The 19,678-nt window shown below is 58.2% G+C and overlaps 1 protein-coding gene across 3 annotated transcripts; it reads right to left on the reverse strand.

Annotated features, from left to right (window-relative positions):
• Positions 1 to 1,641: 1,641 nt before the first annotated feature.
• LIPE (lipase E, hormone sensitive type) lies at positions 1,642 to 19,116 on the reverse strand. 3 transcript variants are annotated; one of them, XM_065899617.1, is made up of 10 exons: positions 12,094 to 12,137; positions 10,105 to 10,640; positions 7,852 to 7,942; positions 7,594 to 7,739; positions 7,212 to 7,397; positions 6,731 to 7,025; positions 5,738 to 5,965; positions 5,324 to 5,500; positions 2,581 to 2,993; positions 1,642 to 2,168 (listed from the first exon to the last, which is right to left on the reverse strand). In XM_065899617.1, exons 2-10 carry the CDS (start codon positions 10,618 to 10,620, stop codon positions 1,959 to 1,961), a joined length of 2,262 nt encoding a protein of 753 aa, XP_065755689.1. In that variant the 5' UTR covers positions 10,621 to 10,640; positions 12,094 to 12,137; the 3' UTR covers positions 1,642 to 1,958. The 3 variants fall into 3 exon arrangements, with proteins under 3 accessions (XP_065755689.1, XP_065755688.1, XP_065755690.1); XM_065899616.1 differs by lacking the exon at positions 12,094 to 12,137 and adding an exon at positions 18,306 to 19,116 and having other exon boundaries at positions 1,959 to 2,168; XM_065899618.1 differs by lacking the exon at positions 12,094 to 12,137 and adding an exon at positions 16,211 to 16,289 and having other exon boundaries at positions 1,959 to 2,168.
• Between the last annotated feature and the right edge of the window lie 562 nt (positions 19,117 to 19,678).

Genomic DNA, 19,678 nt, shown 5'->3' on the forward strand with positions numbered 1-19,678 from the left:
CCATTACGGTTTACCGTAGGATACTGAACATAGTTCTCTGTGCTATATAGTAGGACCTTGTTTATCCATTCCATATATAATAGCTTACATCTGCTAACCCCAACCTCCCACTCCATCCCACCCCAATCTCTTCCCCCTTGGCAACCATAAGTCTCTTCTCTATGTCCCTGAGCCTGTTTGTGTTCATGAAGACCTTTTTTTTTTTTTGTGGTACGCGGGCCTCTCACTGCTGTGGCCTCTCCCGCCGCGGAGCACAGGCTCCAGACGCGCAGGCTCAGCGGCCATGGCTCACGGGCCCAGCCGCTCCGCGGCACGTGGGATCTTCCCGGACCGGGGCACGAACCCGTGTCCCCTGCATCAGCAGGCGGACTCTCAACCACTGCGCCGCCAGGGAAGCCCCATGAAGACCTTTTGATCTGTGTGCAAAACAACCCTCAGTACCTCACCCACCTCTCACACACCTGAGTCTCCTCCCAGTAAAGAGTCTCACTGTCCACCTGCTCCCCTGTCCAGACCTGAGTGTCCCCTTCCTCCCCTTGCCTCCCTGTGACCTCTGCTCCACCCTCAATAAGTCCCACTTACCCAACCTCAGTTATGGCTCTGGGATCTGTTCTGCCCCTACTTCTACTCCCTACCTTCATGGCCTCTGCCCCAGCTCAGGGCTTGTCTTCCCTGTCCCCAGCCTCCTCTTTTGCTTTCCGGGCTCTAGTCTTGCCCTTTTCAGTCCGTTCCCCAGTTTCCCACTAGGCTCTTTCAGTGACTGCGCTGATCCTGTCCCTCCCCTGCTCAAAGCCCTTCTGTGGCTCCCAGTGCCCTTCATTTATAGTCCAAATTGCACTCCAGGCCCTTCACGATCTGCTGCTGACCGCTCCCCACTTTGCACCTGAACTTCTGGCCAGGCAGAAGCCTTGACCTCTGCCTGTTGGCTCCCACGACGTTGCGTGTTTCTTCTTCTTAGCAAACTTTTGCTCATCCTTGGATCACTTCCTCTGTGAAGGACTACCTGACTACCACAGATGGAGCCTACGGGGACTGTGACAGCCTGTGTCTGGGTCTCTTCCCACACCCTCCCTGAGTCCAGGGTTGGAAATTTCTTGAAGGCTGGCCCTGGATGGAAATCTCTGCTCCAAACCTAGGGCCTACAAAGGGTGAGGGACTGAGTGACTGTCACAGCTGGGCAGAGCTTGGGTTCCAGTATTTTGGGGGACCAGTTTGTTTCTGGTTTCCTGTTAGCTTTGCCCCAGTTCTCTACGGAGTTCGGGTTTTCTTTTCCTGGTGTATGCTGGAGTTGGGTCTGTAGAGAGGAGTAGCTGAGAAGCCAGAGTCCTGTGGCACCGTACCTGAATTAGGTCTGAGGGGGAGGTGGGTCTGTGTTGGTAGGGAGCGGTCCTGTCCTTCCTCACTAGAGAATCCAGGCCCGGAGACCCCTCCTTCCTCAGGACCCAAACCTTGGGCCCCCAGCCTTCTGCTCTCCGGTGCCAAGTGTCTCGGTTTCCGATGCTGCCCCCTGGTGGGCGACACCCCACCCACTCTATTTGCGTGAAGGCAAACTAATTAAATACTTTTATTTACAAAAAGCAAACAAAGCAAACCGTCCTGCAAAGTAGGGTCAGGCTCCGCCCCTGCGGCGGTCGCGGCAGCAGAAGGCAGTGGTGGAGTGCAGGTCCAGCTGTCTCGGAGACTGCTTTCTGGACGTCCCCCTCCCGCAGGCCAGGGTGTTAGCTTTCGAGGGCCCTTGCCCCGCCCCCCCTTGCCGCACCCTCGATTTAAGGCACAGACCGCCCCCTTCCGCCCGGCCCGAGGAAGGGGCCGGATGGGCCCGGAGCCGCGGCCGCGGTCCCCGCCGCCCTTTCCGAGGCGCATTCACTGCGGAACCCTGCGAAGATGGGTACAAGAGGCCTTTAGTGTAGCCCGCGGCAGCCCCCCTCTCCCCGCGTGGCCTGGCTCCGTCCCACGGCTCAGACCGGCGGGCCCGGCGGATTGAGGACGAGGCGGATGCGCTCCACACACAGCGCCGCGGCCTGCCGCGTCTCCTGGCACAGCGCCGCCAGGCTCAGGAAGCCGTGCGGCAGGTCCTCCACCACGCGCAGCGTCACGGGCTGGCTCAGGCTGCGTAGCCGCCGCGCGAACATGACTGAGTCGTCCAGCAGGGGGTCCAGCGCGCACGCCTGCGGGACGGCGGGGGTGGGGCACAGGGGCAGGGTAGATGAACGCGGGGAAATACGTGGCCATGTGGGTGGATAGAGGCAGGAGACGTGGGGAGGGGGGCGGAGAGTCGGAGAATGAGTTTAACTGGCCTCTGCCTAGCTTCTCCCTTCCCTCAGAGACCCACCCTCTCTTCCCCTTCCCCGAATCTCCAAGCCCAGCGCCTGCCCCAGGTACTCAACAAGACTCCCTTAGTCTACCTGTTTCCGGGCCTTCCCTCCTCTTCAGTCAGGCTTAGGCAGGCTTCCTCCATTCCCGCCCTCTCCCCCCCTCCCCCCCCCCCCCCCCCCGCCCCGGGGGCTCCCTTCCCCAGGTGCACCAGTGCCCCGCCCTCCCCGCTCCTTGCCAGCTCCACCTTCCCTGTCTGGCACTCACCACGATGTGCACAGGTGGCAGGGTCTGCAGCATGCTGTCAGGTGCCAGCAGCGGTGACATGAAGGGATTCTTGAGGATGGGCGACGAGTAGAGGGTCACCTGTTTGGCATCGTGGCTGGAGCGCCTGGGGTGGAAGCCCTCAGGGAAGGCAGCATACACTCTCTCCTTGGTGCTCAGCTTATCCCCGGCCTCCGATTCTTCAGATGCATCCTCAGGCCGAAGTAAGCAATTGACGGCTGAGGGTGTGGAGTGGCCACGTGCCTCCGCTGACAGTGACAGCTCCGGGGTGTCCGGTGTCTCAGAGCTGCGCCTTAGGCTCGGGCCATGCAGCGTCAGGCCCTTGAGGGAGTCCGTTCCCAGTGGGCTCTCAGGCTGGGCCAGTGCTGTTTCAGACACACTGCACCGCATTGGCTCTGCGAGAGGAGCAGGGTTAGGGGGCCAGCCAGGGACACAGATAATCCTGGCTCTGTTGGCTGTGTGTATGGTTGGCTGGCCGGGAAGATGATGGGCAGAGCAGTGGCCGGTGGAGGAGTTGCACCCTAGGGCTGTGGAGGCCTAGAGTGTTCCCCCAGACTCCTTCCCTGGGGATGCGCGGGGAACTCCAGGGTGCCCCAGGCTGCAACTCCAAGGGGGAGGTGGAAGGAGTCACAGGTCTTGGAGGTGGAGCTGTGTGCCAATAGAGGGGTGTTTACTTCTGGGAACCTGTTTCCTTCTCTGTACAAAGGGGATAAAAATAGCCCTTACCTCATAGGAGGTGATGAGAACTCAGTGGGATAATAAGATTTGGGATTAGGTAGTGCTACCCCTGGGAGGTCATAATATATCAATATTTATGTTTTATTACCAGGTGCCCTGTTCCAGCTGCCTCCCTGGCCCCAGCACGAGGCCCAGTCAACTTTTTATTGTCACTTGAGACAGAGGGTATGAATGGGTCAAAGTGGAGTAGCGAGCAGGCCCACGTGGCTTGAAAGGATTCACAGGGAGCTAAAAAGAATCTTGAGGACATACCAGGTTCCTAGCGATCCCACATCTTTAGCCACATAGATATGCTCCCCCAAGTGCCTTCGTGTTCTTCACTTCATCTCTTCCCTTTGTTTCGTTTTTGTTTTTTGGCCACGCTGGGTGGCATGCGGGATCTTAGTTCCCAGACCAGGGATCAAACCCATGCCCCCTGCATTGGGAGTGTGGAGTCTTAACCACTGGATCCCCAGGGAATTCCCCATCTATTCCTTTTGAATGACCAGACAAGCAAGTGCCCAGATGATGCTAAAGGTGCGCTTCAGGCCTGCCTGGTATGGCCGCCTCGGCCTCAGCTCCACTGATTTTATCAGATTCATGCTGCTTGCCACTAGGGCCAGGACCTTACATTTTTCAGGGTTTTTTTTCCACTTGCTTTTATAAATCCATAAAGGCAAAACGCAAGATGATATGAGAATAACTGCATAGGTGCCCTGTGCCCCAGAGGGTCACTGGAACAGAACTGTTGACTAGAGTCACAGGGCACCAGAGGACCAGCATCTTCAAGGAGCACCTACTGTGTGCCAGGTATTGTGCTGGGTGCTTGGCACAAACAGGTGTATGCAGTCCTTACAACAACCTTGTGAGGCAGGTATTCTTCTTGTACCCATTTCACAGAGGAGCAAAGCAAGGCTCACAGATACCGTGACCTGCCCATGTCAGCCAGCAACCAGCCAGTACCTGGTACAGTAGGGAGCTAGACTGGCGTGTGCGCCTCTAGGGTTTGCTCTTGTCACTTTTCTCCTACAAGGAAACCGCCTATGCCCAATGGTCCATGTGCCTAAAATTCAAAATCTCTTTTAATTGTTTTTGGGTATATTTACTTGCAACCATTGGAATATCCTAGTATTAAAAACTGAATTTAAAATAAAGCACATTCAATTGGAATGTTTTTCTGAATAACAGGAACTGTATCTACTTTTTTTTTGGCCGTGGCTTGCGGGATCGTACTTCCCCAACCAGGGATTGAACCTGCGCCCTCGGCTGTGAAAGTGCAGAGTCCTATCCACTGGACCACCAGGGAATTCTGTGGGAACTGTATCTTTTTTTTTTTTTTTTTTTTAATGTATCTACTTTTGAACATGCAATTTCTATTACCCAGAAAATACTATTGAAAGTGATTTGAATTGGTTGTGCTTTAAAATCCAGGAAATGGTGGGGAAAAATGGATCCCTGGATAGAAGTGATTTTTGGCTGCCTGAGGGTCCTGCTACCCACCCAGGGCTGGGAATCTCCTCCACTTCCTGAGGTCTGTCCAATCTGCTGATCTCCCCACGCCAGGGCCAGCCCCTGGAGGGGGTATATCCCCAAGCACTTCTGTTAAAAGTCTGGAAAGAATCTAGGAGGTCTGGACTCTCACCGAGGGCCCAAGGGATTTGGGTGGGGTTCTTGGGACTGAAAATCAGGACACTCGGCAGGTCTTCTGAGTCATTCCCCAGGGTGCCTTTCTGAGAGAGGCTGTTTAGAAAGCTAAATCTTACAGTTCCTGGGATTCTGAGTTGACCCGGGGGACCAGAGTCCTGGAATTTGTAAGATGTGGGCTGTCGTGGATAATCAAGGCTTTGTGGTAGGGACTTGGCACAGATATGGGGCAGAGCCAGGAATGTGATCGCTGCTTCCCTGAGGGCCCAGGGCACAGCCTCTTGCCTTCCCTAGGACTTCTGGTGTGCCAGGCTGTCCCTCCTGGCCACGCTGGATGGGTGTGTGAAGAAAGGGCGTCACTCACCTGCTATGGGCACCGAGTTCGGGTGGGACTTCTGCCCGCTCAGCTCCAGAAAGGAGTTGAGCCACGAGGAGGCACCCAGGCGGAGGTCTCGGAAGAGCAGGGCTGTGTCCCGCTGCACCAGCCCCACCATGCCCAGCGCCTTCTGGTCCGAGTCACAGTGGTCCTCGGTCTCCCCACCTGGGAGTGTACGTGGGGGGCTGAGTTGGTCTCTTCTCTTTCTGGGCCCAGTCTGAACACCCAGAACCTCAGGCATCTGTGCCCCCAGGGACCCAGAATATCTGATGGCTTCAGCAGGAACGAGTCTCAGATTCCCTCTCCTTCATACCCAACGAGACAGGGCTCTAGTCTCTGACCCCAAAGGACCCAGGTATCCAAGCACCCGCAGGGCCCCAGTCGAGTGGGTGTGGGACTAACCAGCATAGGCATTGACACACTTGGAGAGCATGCTGAGGGGCAGCAGGGGGTCCATGAGGCTCAGAAGGCGGGAAGGAGAGGCGGTAGCCTGCAGCATTGTGGCCGGGTAGGCTGCCATGATGCCATCTGGCACCCGCACCCCATAGGCCGCTGCCCGAAGGGACACGGTGAAGCAGAGATTCCCGCCTGCGCTGTCTCCTGCGAGGCATATCCGCTCACCTGTTGAGCCTGGTTTGGAGGGGGCTTGGTCAAGCCTGGCAGGGAGGAACTGGAGCTCTGGGCCAAGAGCACTGGGCTCTCAGAGGTCGGGTGTCGGGGGCCCAACCCCAGGGTCTAGCCAATTGCAATTTTAGACACTGGTAAACTACGGCAGGGATTTGGACCCATTTGGGGGATAGTGGTCAGAGGAAAAGGCAGCCTTGGGACATGGAGAGGCCTGGAGATCAGGAAGCTCTGGGAAGCTTGGGAGGCTGGAGGTCAGAAGCAAGGAGGGAGGGTGGTGGAAAAGGGAGACCAAGGGCACGTTTCAGGAGGGAGGGGCATCGAGGCCAGCAGATGGAAGCCAGGGTTCAGGCTGACTGCACACAAGGGCCACGGGCCCTGTGCCCTGAGGCACGGCCTCATCCTGTGCTTCCCAAGCTGTGGGGAGTGGGAGGTCGGAGGAGCTGGGAGAATGGGCTGGAGTGAGGCCAGGTGGCTGCCAGCACAGGACAGCAGTGGGTAGACAAACAGGAGGAGGCCATGGGGAGGTGGGGGACAGCGTGTCAGGGCTAGAGTGGGCGGAAGTAGGAGGCAGAAGGAGGAAGTGGTTGAGAGGGAAGGTGGGAGCACTGGGGCAGAGCTGGGGGACAGGCGGCAGAGGGCCGGGTGGCAGGAGATGGAAGGGGAGGCGGGGCATGCAAGACTGAGGCCTGAGCAACTAGTGGATCGTTCCCCCTGCAGGAGGCTGGGGCGGGCTCGGGGAGCTGGTGGCAGTGAGGGGCTCAGGCTCACCAAGGAGGGCACAGTGCTTGACGGCCCAGCAGTAGGCGTAGAAGCACTCCTCCAGCGCCCGGGGGAAGGGGGCCTCGGGGGCCAGGGAGTAGTCGATGGAGAGGATGGGGGCGCCCAGCTCCTGGGCCCAGCTCTTGAGATAAGGCTCATGGGATTTGGAGGTCTGGGCCACGAAGCCGCCGCCATGGATGTGCACTACCAGGCACCTTGAACGGGGTGCCTGCTGGGGGCGGGACCGCAGCTCCAGGCTCCTGGGGCCCTCGGACCTCCCCAGGCTGCTGAGCTCCTCACTGTCCTGGGGGTGAGGAACGAGGAAGTGGGTCAGGCTGGTGTGGTCTTCCTGGGCCTCACCCCACCGAGGGTGTGTGCTCAGAGACAGGAGTCGGGGCAGTGTGGGCAGCGAGAGGTGGGAGGACATTTGGGGAAGGTGCTTCCACGCTCCTCAGCTCTGTACCTGTCCTGGCTGAGGCAGGGACCCTACCTGTCCTTCACGCAGGTCATAGGAGATGAGCCTGACGAGGACGGGCCCGGGGCCTGTGTGGGCCAGCGGGGGTGAGATGGTGACCATGACCTTGGGGTCAGCAGTCAGCGGCATTTCAAAGGTGACGGGTGGCAGGCTGAGCAGGCGGCTTACCCTCACGGTGGCCGATGCCATGTTTGCTAGAGACTGGTGGGAGGGAACAGAAGGGGCGCTGGGAGGGGCCGCTGGCAGGGGTTCCCCTCCCACCTCCCCTCCGACCCCCAGTCTTTTTCCTCCCGTGCTATCCCTGGACCTGGAACACTGCAGAGGCCCGGGAGTGTCTCTGGGGCTCAGTTTCCCCATCATGCACCAGGTTGGGGCCCTCACCGTGCCCCATGCTCACCGATAGCACCTGGATCTCTGTGATATTCCAGAAGGTTTTCCAGAAGTGCACGTCCAGGTTCTGTACGATCCGCTCAAACTCAGCCCCACGCAGCTCTGGGTCGATGGCAAAGCGGCCACCGGTGAAGAGGGAGCTGGCTGTCACACCTGGGGGTCAGGAGGGGTGTCAGGGAGCCCCTGGCAGCCTTGCCGGGGCAGCGGTGCAGAGGAAGGACAAGAGTGGAGGGGAGGCTGCAGGTAGGTCCCTGCAGGGACTCACTCAGGCCCATCTCGTTGCGTTTGTAGTGCTCCCCGAAGGACACCAGCCCGATGGAGACGGTCTGCAGGAACGGCCGGATGGCGGGCGTGAACTGTGGAGACATGCCTCCAAGTCAGGGACCAGGAGCGGGCAGGAGTGGGGTGGGGCAGAGACATGGGGGGTAGATGTGGTCATTCAGCAAACATTTAGTGAGCTCTGGCTGCGTGCCAGGCACTGCTCTAGGCACCTTCACGGAGCTGATGTTGTCGAAAAGACAGACAATACTCAAATAAAGGCATGCCATATAATGTGAAGTAACGATCGATGTTTGAAAAGACGGTAGGTGGAGGGGACAGAGTGATGATTAGGGGTCTGACTCCTCATACGGGTCTCCAGGAGGGGACTTGAGGAGGGGTGGGAATGAAGCGAGGGAAGGCTGTTCCCTGCAGGGGGCAGGACACGTGCAAAGCGCTTGAGGTGGCCCTGTGCTGGTGTGACAGTGGGTGTGGCGGGAGCAGAGTGAGCCGGGGGAGAGGCGCAGGGGCTGAGATCAGAGAAGCAAAGGGGGCTCACGTGGGGCCTGAGGATTTGGACTTGTTCTAGATGTGGATGGAGCCATAGAGGGTGATGAGCTGGGAGGAGGATGATGCAGGGATCCCCGAAACTCAGCGAGGACAGAGATGAGGTGACGCAGGCAGCGGGGACCAGTTAAGAGGCAGCAGGGAGACAGAAATGGGAAAGGTCAGAGACAGGGCCCGAGATCCTGAGGCAGAAAGAGTCAAATGGGGAGACCCAGCATCTGAGAGGAGCCAGGCAGCTAAGAAAAGACAATAAAGAGAAAAAGAAAGCCACAGGAGGCTGGGCAAGGGGCCAGCAGGGTTCTTCTGTTCCTTCAGCAAATACTGGCCTGGGTCCTACTGTGTGCTAGGCACTGGGCTGGAACAGGCGCTGAACAAGACCTAGACAGAGAGGGCCTCTGCCCCCTGGGGCTGGCATTTTACAGGGGGAGGCTGTCCTGCAACATGGCACAGCTGGGCCCTCAGAGAGTAGCTGTCAGGCATGGCCCTGCCCCTGGCCGGGGGCCCAGTGGGCCAGAGAGCACAGCCGGGCTCAGGTGACCCTGGGTTCTCACTCCCGAGCTTCGAGGGGACAGCCGGGACACAGGGAGGAGCAGGCTGGCCCAGCTGGGCTGATCAATATTTGTGGGTTCAGCTTAGGCGAGGGGAAGTTCCCAGGAACGCCCAGGCTGGATTGGTGAGGACAGGCTGCCCCGCGGAAGCAGAGAAAGGTGGGGTACGGTGGGAAGAGGCTGAGAGTCTGCCAAGCTCAGCTACACTGAGGGGGGGGGGAGGCCCAGAGAGGGTCTGAAGGGGTACAGGGTTACACAGCTCCAGATACTCCTGTTGGGGTTCCCAGATGTGGCTAGGGACTGTGGACACAGCACTGACCGCAGATGGGGGCAAGTTGGGCCTTGGCTCTGAGCCTGGTGCCCCAAGTGCTTCCCAATTCTGAGTCCCCAAAATACTCTTCCTGTGAGTCCAAAGGCCTCAGGGCTGCTTCCCTGTCAGTTCTGAGATGAGCTGTGTCTCCCTGAGGGTGGTTTGGGGTGGGCAGAGGATAGGAGAAGGCCTGCAGCTGGGGGTCAGGGCCCTGGTTCAGGGAGGAGAGGGGCCACAGCCAGGTCTTCCTCACTGTCACCAACTTGGATATGCTCCCTGGCTCTCCCTGAAACCGAAACATCTGGATTCTACTGTGCCTTAGGTGAGTCGATATGCCCAGGCTGACCTGGGTCCAGTTGAGAAGCTTGGGGCCCCTCCCCTTGAACCTCTGTAAAATGGGGCTGGCACCCTTCCTCCCTGCCTGCCAGGCCTCCGGTGGGGATGACTAAGTGGGACGTGCTCTTACAAACTGGCCTTGAGAACAGTACTGGCTACTCTCCTAGAGGGTCTCCAATTCATTCAGGGGCCAGACAGGTCACGTAAAAGAGTGAATGAATCTCCTGAGTGTAGGACGATAGGGAGCAGTGGAGATCCTGGTGCAAGAGGCCATGCAAGTTAAAGATTTCCTCCACGGTAGATTCGGCCAAAGGGCCACAAGTTTGAGACCCTTCGTGCAGTGCTGCCTGAGCCCCAGACAGCTTCCCCTTCCTGCATCTGCTGTTTGCTGAATCTAGTAACACAGACCATTGTGGTTCCTCTACTATGCTACTGAGCCTGGTTGGGGCCCACCATGTGCCTTCACCATGGGCCCAGAGGGGCAGGGCAGGGGGCTCACCTGGAAGCCCAGGCAGCGGCCGTAGAAGCAGCCCTTGTGCAGAGTGATGTACTCATGCAGGAAGTCGGCAATGACCCTCTCATCGCCCTCGAAGAAGAGCCTCCCGGGCTGGTTGGTGGCCAGCAGGTGCTGAGCGTAGTAGGCCAGAGCACGGAGCTGGGTGAGAGCGGTCAGGTAGGCCTCGAGTTCGGCCAGGTTGTGGCTGGTACGGAAGAAGATGCTGCGGCGGTTAGAGGCCACGTAGCGGGATTTGTGCAGCAGGTGCACCAGGCAGCAGTGGGCTGTGTGCACCAGGCTGCGGTACCCGTTGGCCGGCGTCTCTGCGTCCAGGTCAAAGAGGTGTGCCACGCTCAGCAGGCGGCCCAGGGTTGGCTCCAGCCCCAGTGCCTGTTCCCGAACACCTGCAAAGACGCCTGACAGCCGCCGTGCTGTCTCCCCAGGGCCCTGGCTGGAGAAGAAGGCCATGTTGTCCTCTGCCAGGGTCACCAGCGACTGTGTCACTGTGCGCAGGTCCATGCTGTGCGAGAGCCGTGAGGCTGCGGGCAGGTCGGGAGGCACGTTAAGGCAGGGCTGGACCAGCTGGAGCCTGGCGTCCAGGAGTCCAGGCTCTACCCCCTTCTCCCACAGACTCACGTCAGACCACAGCCCCTCCTTCAGACCGAAGGATGGAGTCTAGGGCTCCAGTTCCTTCCTTCCTTGGGACCCATGAGTCCAGGTACCCACTCTCTCCCTGCTCAAGAGGCAAGTTTGGTCCCTCAGTCCCCACCTTCCTAAGACGCAGGAGTCCAGGCCCCAGAACCCTCTTCTTCAGGGCCCAGGAGTCCCTGTCCTCTCTCATTTGGGACACTGATTGATTCCTTAGCTCCAGCATCTGTCCTACAGCCCAGGAGTCTATGTAACCCTTTCTCCCTTCTGGGGACCCAAGTTCAGGCATCTGTCTCCATTCACTCTCCCGGGACCCAGGACTCCCTCTAGGTTCTGAGCAGTCTGGACCCCCCGTTGGTCCCCTCTCTCAGGACCAGGAGTTCAAGCCCCCATCCTACCTCCTTCTCAGGTCCCAGGGGTCGCCCACAGGCCCTTGCCTTCTGCAATATTTGGGAGAGTTCAGCCCTCAACCCACCGATTCCCACCCACCTGGTGGTGTCCCAGGACCCTGGACCCAAGCCCAATTCTCTTCCTGAACCCAGGAGTTCATATTTCTAGCCTTACGTACAACTGAGGGGTCACTCCTGCCCCCTACTGGTCCCTCCAGTCTGGCTGTGGAATCCCCTCCAGTCTTCTCTGGGGGTCCCCAAACCTTGGTTCCACTCCTCCCCCAGCTGGGTCCCTGGCCTTCAGGCCTGGCTTAGCTTGCACGGGCCAGCCCCGCTCCCTGCCTAGGATGGTATTCATCCCTGCCATTAACCTTGAACTCACTCTGAGTCAGACTCTGTGCTAAGAGCTTTCTCTGTTTGCTCCTTTAGGTTCTCACTAACCCTCTGAGGCCCAGACCGCCTCGGTTCATGTTTCAACTGTTATTAGGAGCATTCCCATCTTACGAGAGGAAACTTGAGGCTCAGAGGTATTAAGTAAGGAGATGAAAGTTTCCTTGAAAGCGGCAGAGCAGAAGTCAGACCCAAACCTCTGGGGCCAGAGCCGTTACTTTTGCTGGTCTCCGTCCCAGGGCTCTGGAGACTGGGCCTCTAGCTCTGGCTCTCAAAAACTTTCCCTGGACTAGGCCTGACTCCCCACACTTCAGGGTCCCCGGTTAATCTTCCCGTCGGCATCCCCATCCTGTCACCCAGGTCCTGGACAAGCTGTTCATGCGCCCCTCGGTGGGGATGCTGCCCTTTGCTTCAGATACTCTTCCCTCCTGAAGCCCATCCAGCACCTTGCCTGACTCCCAAGTCGAGGGTCCCCCGATCCCCCAGAAAAAGGTGTCTCTTTTCCCCTCTAGGCCCTGGGTTTTGGCAGCGGTCACTCCTGTCTGTCAGCTGGCAGTGAACTCACCCCTCCCAGGCCTCTTCAGAGCTCCCCAGGGCTGGGACTGCTGCTGACTGCCGCTTGTGCCAGTTGCAGCCTGGGGTGATAATCCCGGGGAGGGGCCCAGCCTGCCCAGGGTGTGGCCGCCAGTTCCACCTCCCACCCAGAAAGGACAGTGAGAACCCAGTGCTGTAAACAGAGCCTGGGGCCCAACTCCCAGTCATTGCCCAGCCTCCTCTGGCTTTGAACCCTGGAATTTGGGCCACCAAGACCCTCCTCCCTCAGTCCCAGGAGTCCAGACCCCTAGTCCCCTCAACAGTTAGAAACTGAGGCGTGCAGGTCCCCTGTCCCCTCCTCCCTTAGACCCAGAAGTCTCACCCTGGTCCTGAACAAAGTGTGCCCTCTCACCCAGCCTGGCTGCCCTCCTTCTCCCCAGGGTGGATTCAGGGAGCAGAAGCACCATGATTGATTGCAGCTCCTGCCCCCAGACTGGCCGTGGCACAGCTGGCCCCAGCTGGTGGGGAGAGAGAGGGCAGCCAGTCTTGCCTGTCCCTCCCAGGAGGACAACAGCCAATTAAGGGCAGTGCCAAGCTCAGCCAGGGGGCCCAAGCTGCAGGTCCTGCCGCGTGGTGTTCCCACACTGGGCACCCTGTACCTGCCACTTACCCTTCCTGCTGTGACTGTCATTCCCACCTCACACATGGGAAACTGAAGCTCAGACGCACTTCACCTCCGTTATGCCACGTGCTCCTTGCCTGGCCAGCTCTTTCTCACCCTCAGGACTCAGCTTCTCACCTCCTCCAGGAGGGCTCCCCCCCATCTAAGATGCACCCCCTACCAAGGCTTTCTGCCATCATCTTTAAGTTGTTCTTCCTAGAATTTTACATATTTGCAGTTTTCCATTTATTTGTTTCCATGTTTGTTGTGTCCCCCAGGGGCAGAACCAGGCTTCATGGAGCTGTGACGCTTTTACAAGTGGAGGTGGGGCTCTTTAGGAAAAAGAATAGAAAACCACAAGTATGATATTAGGTACAGGCCCTTGGAAGAGGCCTGTGCAAATGAGAGGCCTCAGTGTCATGTGCTTGGCTGTAGATGAATCCTCCCCTGTCACTCTGCCTGGGATATCATGCCCATGGGGGCATGGGATGGCCCCAGGGTCCATCATGGGGCCTGGCACATAGCAGGTACTCAGCAAATATTTGAAGAAGGAAGGAAAGGGAAGAGTAACAGTGGGGGCAGGAGGGCCTGGATGGGAGTTTGGGACGGGCCCACCCCTCCCCAGGACGCACAAACGGATGGACAGACAGAGGCCTCCGGAGGCAGCTCTGAGCTTGGTGGCTGTGATAACAGAACACCGGCCTAAGCCGCTGGCCAGGTGATCCTAGATGAGCTTGGTCTCCTCATCTGGAAACTGCGCTTGGCCATCCTGCCCACTGAGGGCCGGAAATGATCTTTGTAAGCAGGACCCCACGGTGGCATTTCTGCTCGTGGTTTGCTTTGTGGTTCTCACTCAGCCTCACTGAGATGTGTATCGGGTCATTTTTCCATCTAACATACTGTACAATTTACTGCTTGTGCTGTTTGCTTTCTGTGTCTGACAATAGATTACAGGCTTCCTGTGGGCAGGGACTTTGTTTTGTTCACTGCCGTGCCCCCAGCCCTTGCGCGTGCCCGGCACAGGGCTAGCGCGGTATTCATTGCATGGCTGCGGTTTCCCATTTTATAAAGCAGCTGTCATTTACTTCCTGTGTATGGGGTGGGGCTCCTTATCGAACATGAGGGCACAGGAGACCTGGACAGAAGAAGTAAACTGCACAAAGCAGTGAGGAAGAGGCTGGGTCCCAGGCGCTGCCCTTTGCCTTGTTCCAGGCGGCTCCCTGGGGGCTGGGCCGGATGGAGCAGGGAGGGTGGGATGCTGAGTTTGATAGAGGTTTGCCAAGAATCTGAGGCAGAGAGCACTGGGGCAGGGGCAGGCCATCAGGGCCTTGGGTGAGGACTGGGGCAGAGGGAAGGGTGAGGGTCCTGCTGCCTGGGCACTAGCCCTTTGCCCTAAATGGTCACAGGACAACTGGACCCGGCCTGGATTTTGATCCAGGGGGACTGAGCAGGAAGAGAAAAGGGTGGTAGGGAAGTAAGTGGGGGAAGATCAAGGAAGGGCCAGGTATGAGGCCTGGGAGGGGCAAGGCCTTCTGAAGGGGGAGAGGCCTGGGGGCAGATGCAGGCGAGCGGTAAGTGACTGTGGCTCGATCCCTGACTGTGTCTGCATGGAAGAGCAGACATTGCTCTAAGACAGCTGTGTGCCAGCTCTCTTCCTGTGCTTTAGGCGAGGTAACTTGTTTCATCCTTTCCACACCCGTGAGGTAGGAACTATCATGGCCCATTTCGGCAGATGAGAAAACTGAGATGCAGAGAGGTGACATACTGCCCAGGGTCACCGAGCCAGCAAGGATGCCACAGCTTCTCTGCTGTGTTTCTGTGTGTATCCGTGGTGCTCCTTCTGTCATGTCTCAGCTCTGTGCTTTCTGGGTGGGCAGGTGTGAGTATGTCTTTGAGGTTCCCATGGAGGTACATACATATGTAGGTTCCTGTCATGCCTAGCATTGGTCCCGGTCTGTGTTTGTGGGTGAGTGTGTCCACATTTTTTCTTAGTCTGTGTGTTTTCTTTTCTCAGTATGTCTGCAAGCACATTTGTATGCATGTGTCACGGCCTATCTGTGTTGCTCAGCCTGTGACGGTTTCTGTGTCTCTATTTCTCTTGCCCTGTGAGATTGTGTGGCCATGTGTTTGTATGTGTGTGGACGTATATCTTTTGTGTGTGTGTGTGTGTGTGTGTGTGTGTGTGTGTGTGTGTGTGTGGTACCCATCTCTTCCTATTTGCTCCAGTTCGAACCCAGGGCATCAGCATGGCCACCTCCCAGTCCCATCCAATCCATCATGAAGTCCTGTTCCCCCTGCCTCCCCTAGAAAGCACTGGAACCTGGCCCTTCTCCCACCTCCACTAGCCCCCTTCTCTAGAGGACTGTAACAACTCTTTCTGTGTCTCTGTTTCTGCCCCCTCCATGTCTTTTCCACATAGCAGCCAGAGGATTTTTCTAAAACTTAAATCTGGTCACACACTCCCAACCCTTCAACACCTCCGCCCTTGCTCTCAGGGTAAAGAGTCTGAGCTCTGAGCCTGTCTGAGCCTTCCTGTGTGCATCTGGAGCCAACTCCAGTTCTATGCTTGGCTAATGATGATGTCTATGGCAGGGAGGATGATGAGTCTGGGGGTCTCTGGGCCCGGCGGCTATGTCTGTTTCTTTCCTGCTCAGGAAATTCCCATAGGTCCTCACTGGGATTGACACATACTCCTAATCCAGCAAGGACTTCATGTGTGCCTCTGCCTGAGGCTTGTAGCATCTCTCTTGGTCTGTCAGTGTTTCTCCAGCCCGCTGAGATCTGTAAATAATGTGACCCCCTAGGGAACCCAGGTGACAGCACTTCCTTCTCCCAAGTGAAATTTAGTCTGTCCAAAGCAAACCCAGGGCTCCTTAGTCCTAGGAGTAGGAGTCAGGAATTTAGGTCCTAGGGCAGCCAGGCTGAAGCAGGTGGACTGACAACAAATGGATTAGTGGACTGAATGAAGGATGGTGGGACAGGGCTGTTTGGAGCTGTACTGAACCCCTCCTCCAGGCATTCCCCACTATAGGGCACCCCTTCCTCCTACCCGACTCACCCCTAAACTTCCTCTTTGGACCACAGCTTCTAAATCTCTTCTCCATTACCGTCTCAAGAGTGTCAAAGACCTGAAAATCGGCGTTTGAACCATCTCCCACGTTGAAATCACAAGGCAAGAACTGCCACGGTCACACAGCGTGTACGGAGCTAGAGCAGGAACCCTGGCTCGGGACACTAACATTCTGGACTCTACTCCCAAGACGGTACTGGGGCGTCGGAGAGTTTTTATGCTGGAGGTGATATTTCCCTCTCACATCACACGCTTCTCACAGTGGATTATCCCCGCACCCCCGCCCCGCAGGGCAGCAATGAGCCAGTCCACGGGCCCCCCCCACTTCTTGTGGCAGGAGGTCAGTCCACTCGGTCCCCAGTTTCCCACAGGATGTCTAAAGTTCCTTCCGGCTCCTGCCGGCCTCCTCCCACTCACCTTTGGCTTTGCCTTTTCGCCACCGCCCGCGCCTTTGACTTTTGGACCCCTCTTGAACCTTCTTCGAGCCCGGAGCCCCAGCGGCCACAGGTAACCTCATTTCCCTGGCCGACTCCATCAATTTTCCGCGGCCCGAGCCCCGGGGCCAATTCCACCCGCCTGGGCCAATTCCACCCGCCAGTCACCGCCCCGAGGGCCAATCCTCGCTACGTACCACCGTCGGGCCCCCACACCACCCAATCTCGGACTTGCTTCTCTCTGGGTCCCGCCCCCTGAGCAAGGAGGGCCGCCCTCCACAGTCGGGTCCCGCCCCCCACCGCTAGGGCCTGCAACCTGGCCCCGCCCCCTCTCACTCATTAAAGGGCCCGCGACCAACAAAAATGCAGCCTTGGAGGCGGCTAAAAGCCTATTCGGTCAGAACTAGTAGGGAGTCCCACGGGGGTCACCCCAGCAAGGAAGCCCCGATGTTGTCACGTGTTGGCTGTCATCCTTGTCCTCCCACTCACCTTCCCACGTAGGGATCGTCTAGAACGCACCGGGTCGGCCCGCCGAGAGGTGAGCCGGGTGCCACTTATCTTCCGCCTTGGGGCGGGGAGCGGGCCAGGTCCTCGGGCAATTCAAAGCCGAGGCCAGGCTGCAGTGCAGGAGGCGTGGCTCTGCCAGGGAGCCTTTGGAGGAGGAAGCCCCGCCTTTCCCCCTGCCCTCAGTCTTCTACTTCTCCTATTGCTCCGTTTCTTGGGGTTCTCCTCTCTGCCCTGTCCCTCCCTGCGAGAATGGAAGGGAGGGGCTGTAGGGTGCTCGGCGCCTGCGCACTAGCTCCAAGCCGTGCACTCGCCCGCAGGGAGGAGAGGCGGCCGCGGGAACTGCGCGAACCTGAGAAAAGGCGGGAAACAGAGGAGGCTCGAGGCTCGTGCGTGCGCACACACTCAGCTGTCTTTCCGAGGGTCCCGGAGAGGCGGTTTTGGCTCTGGCGGCGCTGTGGTGAAGGCGTCCCTTGAGACTGGGTTCGGGAGGCCCAGGGAGACCGCTGTTTAGCACCAGAAGCACCATCCCGCCCCTCCTCCCCGCCCTCCCAAAGCACACGAGCAGCCGTGGCACTGAGAGACCCGGATGACCCTCTGCTCCTCAGTCCTGAGAGAGGCGGCCCAGCCCTTCCGGGGGACACAGGCCTCTGGGCTGAGACCCCCATTACCAGCCTTCGGACTAACCGTCCTCACAGTGCCCTCAGCTTCCGGAGTGCGGCCGCCTTGTTTCCCCCCCTCTGGCTATCTCACCGAGTCTCCCCACGTCCCCCGGAGAGAACTTGCGCCCCCCCTTGTGCAGGGCAGGGCTTCTGAGCGCAGAGAAGGAGCTCAGGGCCCGAGCCTGCTCCCCGGGGGCACCATGGCCGGCTTCGGAGGAGGGGCAGGGATGCTGCCGCCAGTGGAGTCTTGTGCCCACGACCCGCCCACACCGCTCCCCCAGCTCTCCCTCCCGTCAGCGCCGACCTTGCCTGGGACTTGGGCGGAGCCCCAGTGCCTCTCCCAGGCGCCCCCTTCCTGAGATCACAACCCACGAGGCCGTGGGCCCGGCGGGACTGGGACTCCCTGGAGACAAGTGTCCTCCTGCCCACTGGACAACCCAGAGAGCTCAAGGGTCGCTCCTGCCCGGTTTTCGGCCTGGCCTGCGTGGACACTCGCCGAAGGTAAGGGTCCACGTTCAGCAGGGTGCCGCGGTGGCCCCCTTGGTGCCCGCCCCAGAGCGGTGCTCAGAGTTGGGGGCCCAAGGGGTGAGTATGGGCCCCTCGCCCAGGACCTTTTTTAGTTTCTGTTTGATTCCCCCAGATCCCCGCGGGGAGGCAGCCTGGAGCAGGGGAAGGAGTCAGAGGCTCGCTGGGGGTCCTGGCTTGGCCAGCCCCTAACTGCCCAGCCTCCTGCAGGATCCCTCTCTTCTCTAGGGCTCAGCTTCCTCCTCCGTCAAATGGGGCTGTTGATCTGTGTCTGCAGGACTGTTGCGGGGTCACCTGAGCTCACCTGACATTCTGGCAGGCCTAAGTTCTTCCTGACCAAATGAATGACCATCCCTGGGAGGCCCCCTTCCTCCCAGCTCAACTTACCTGGGTTCCAGTAGTGTCTGGGGTTCTGGCTGCTGGTTTTCTTACTGGGTAATGACGTCCCACCAAATCCTGACATCACTTCATAACCAGGTTTCCCCTTGAAGACCAGCTTCATTCCCTGGGCCACTGTTCCACCCCTCTGGGCTGGCGAATTGGTCTCTAACGTAAACCCTAAATCCAAATCTGCACCAGAATCTACTACCCGTTCAAGAAATGTCTTATGTTCTGAGGCCGGTTGCTGTATGGATGGTTCGTTTGGTTTTGACAGAAATTGCCACTCAGCCAAAGATCCCTCTTGGGATTTGGCTCCCTGGGCTGGAGCTGCGTGCTGAGCTGTAGGGTCTGACTGTCTCCATCTCTCTTGGGACATCAGTTCCGTCTGGGCAGGTGGTCCATTTTGGGGTCCAGGTCCTACCTGGGCTCCAGCTCCCTCTCTCAATTCCAGCTCCTGTTGAGTTCTAGAATCTTTTCCTGGCCCAGGTCTGTGCTGTGAGGCAGCTTCCTGTTTCCTGAAGGGCACCCTTTGGATGGGAGGTGACTGCTGTGGTGCAGGCTCCTGTGGGGCAAGAAATTTCTGCTGCAAAGCAGATTTTTGCTGTGCTCGAGGTTCCTGCTGGGATTCAGCTTCATGTTGGGCAAGGGGTCTTTGCTGTGCAGTGCGCTTCTGTTGGGTATTGGGCCCCTGCTGAGCTTTAGATGCTGGCTGAGCTGTGGGTGTCTTTTCTGGCCCAGACTCTGACTGGGTGATAGGTGTCTGGTGTGGCTCAGGTTCCCAGTCAGACCTAGAAACTAACTTAGAGCCTGGCTCCATTGTTGTTATTTCCCTGAAGGGAGATGTTGACCTCCCAGGCTTCATCCTTCTCGGCCCCCACAGGCTTCCTTTGTCACAGATCCCTCACTGATTGCTCATGATGGCTCCTCCCTTTGGGTTCCACTCCTTCATCCTGGCATCCCTGCTCTTCCTTTTTTAAGGCAGTTGGCAGGTGGCCCCCTACTCCTGTACCAAGTGATGTGCTCTGTTCCTCCTGCTTTGAGAGGAGGATTGGGAACAGGAGGAGGCTGTGTGCCCAGCACACTCTCCTATCAGAGGGGAGGGGCTTGCCCTGTTGTGTCATAAATAGGACCCCACCCAACTCACCAGTCAGTTAAAATGCTGCTTCTCATAAGGCCAGGGTCCCAACTTAGTCCTCTGTTCAACCTGGATGACAGAAGCCAGATTCTGGCTTGGTGTTTCTTTTCTTTTCTCCCCTTCTGATGTTTGAGGAAATGGTCAGAGGGGGAGGCAGGAGCTACACATTTTTTTTTTTTTTTTTTTTTTTGGCTGCTGCGGTTTGCGGGATCTTAGTTCTCCAACCAGGGATTGAATCTGGGGC

The sequence above is a fragment of the Phocoena phocoena genome, chromosome 20 (assembly GCF_963924675.1).
Source record: "Phocoena phocoena chromosome 20, mPhoPho1.1, whole genome shotgun sequence".
NCBI lineage: Eukaryota > Metazoa > Chordata > Mammalia > Artiodactyla > Phocoenidae > Phocoena > Phocoena phocoena.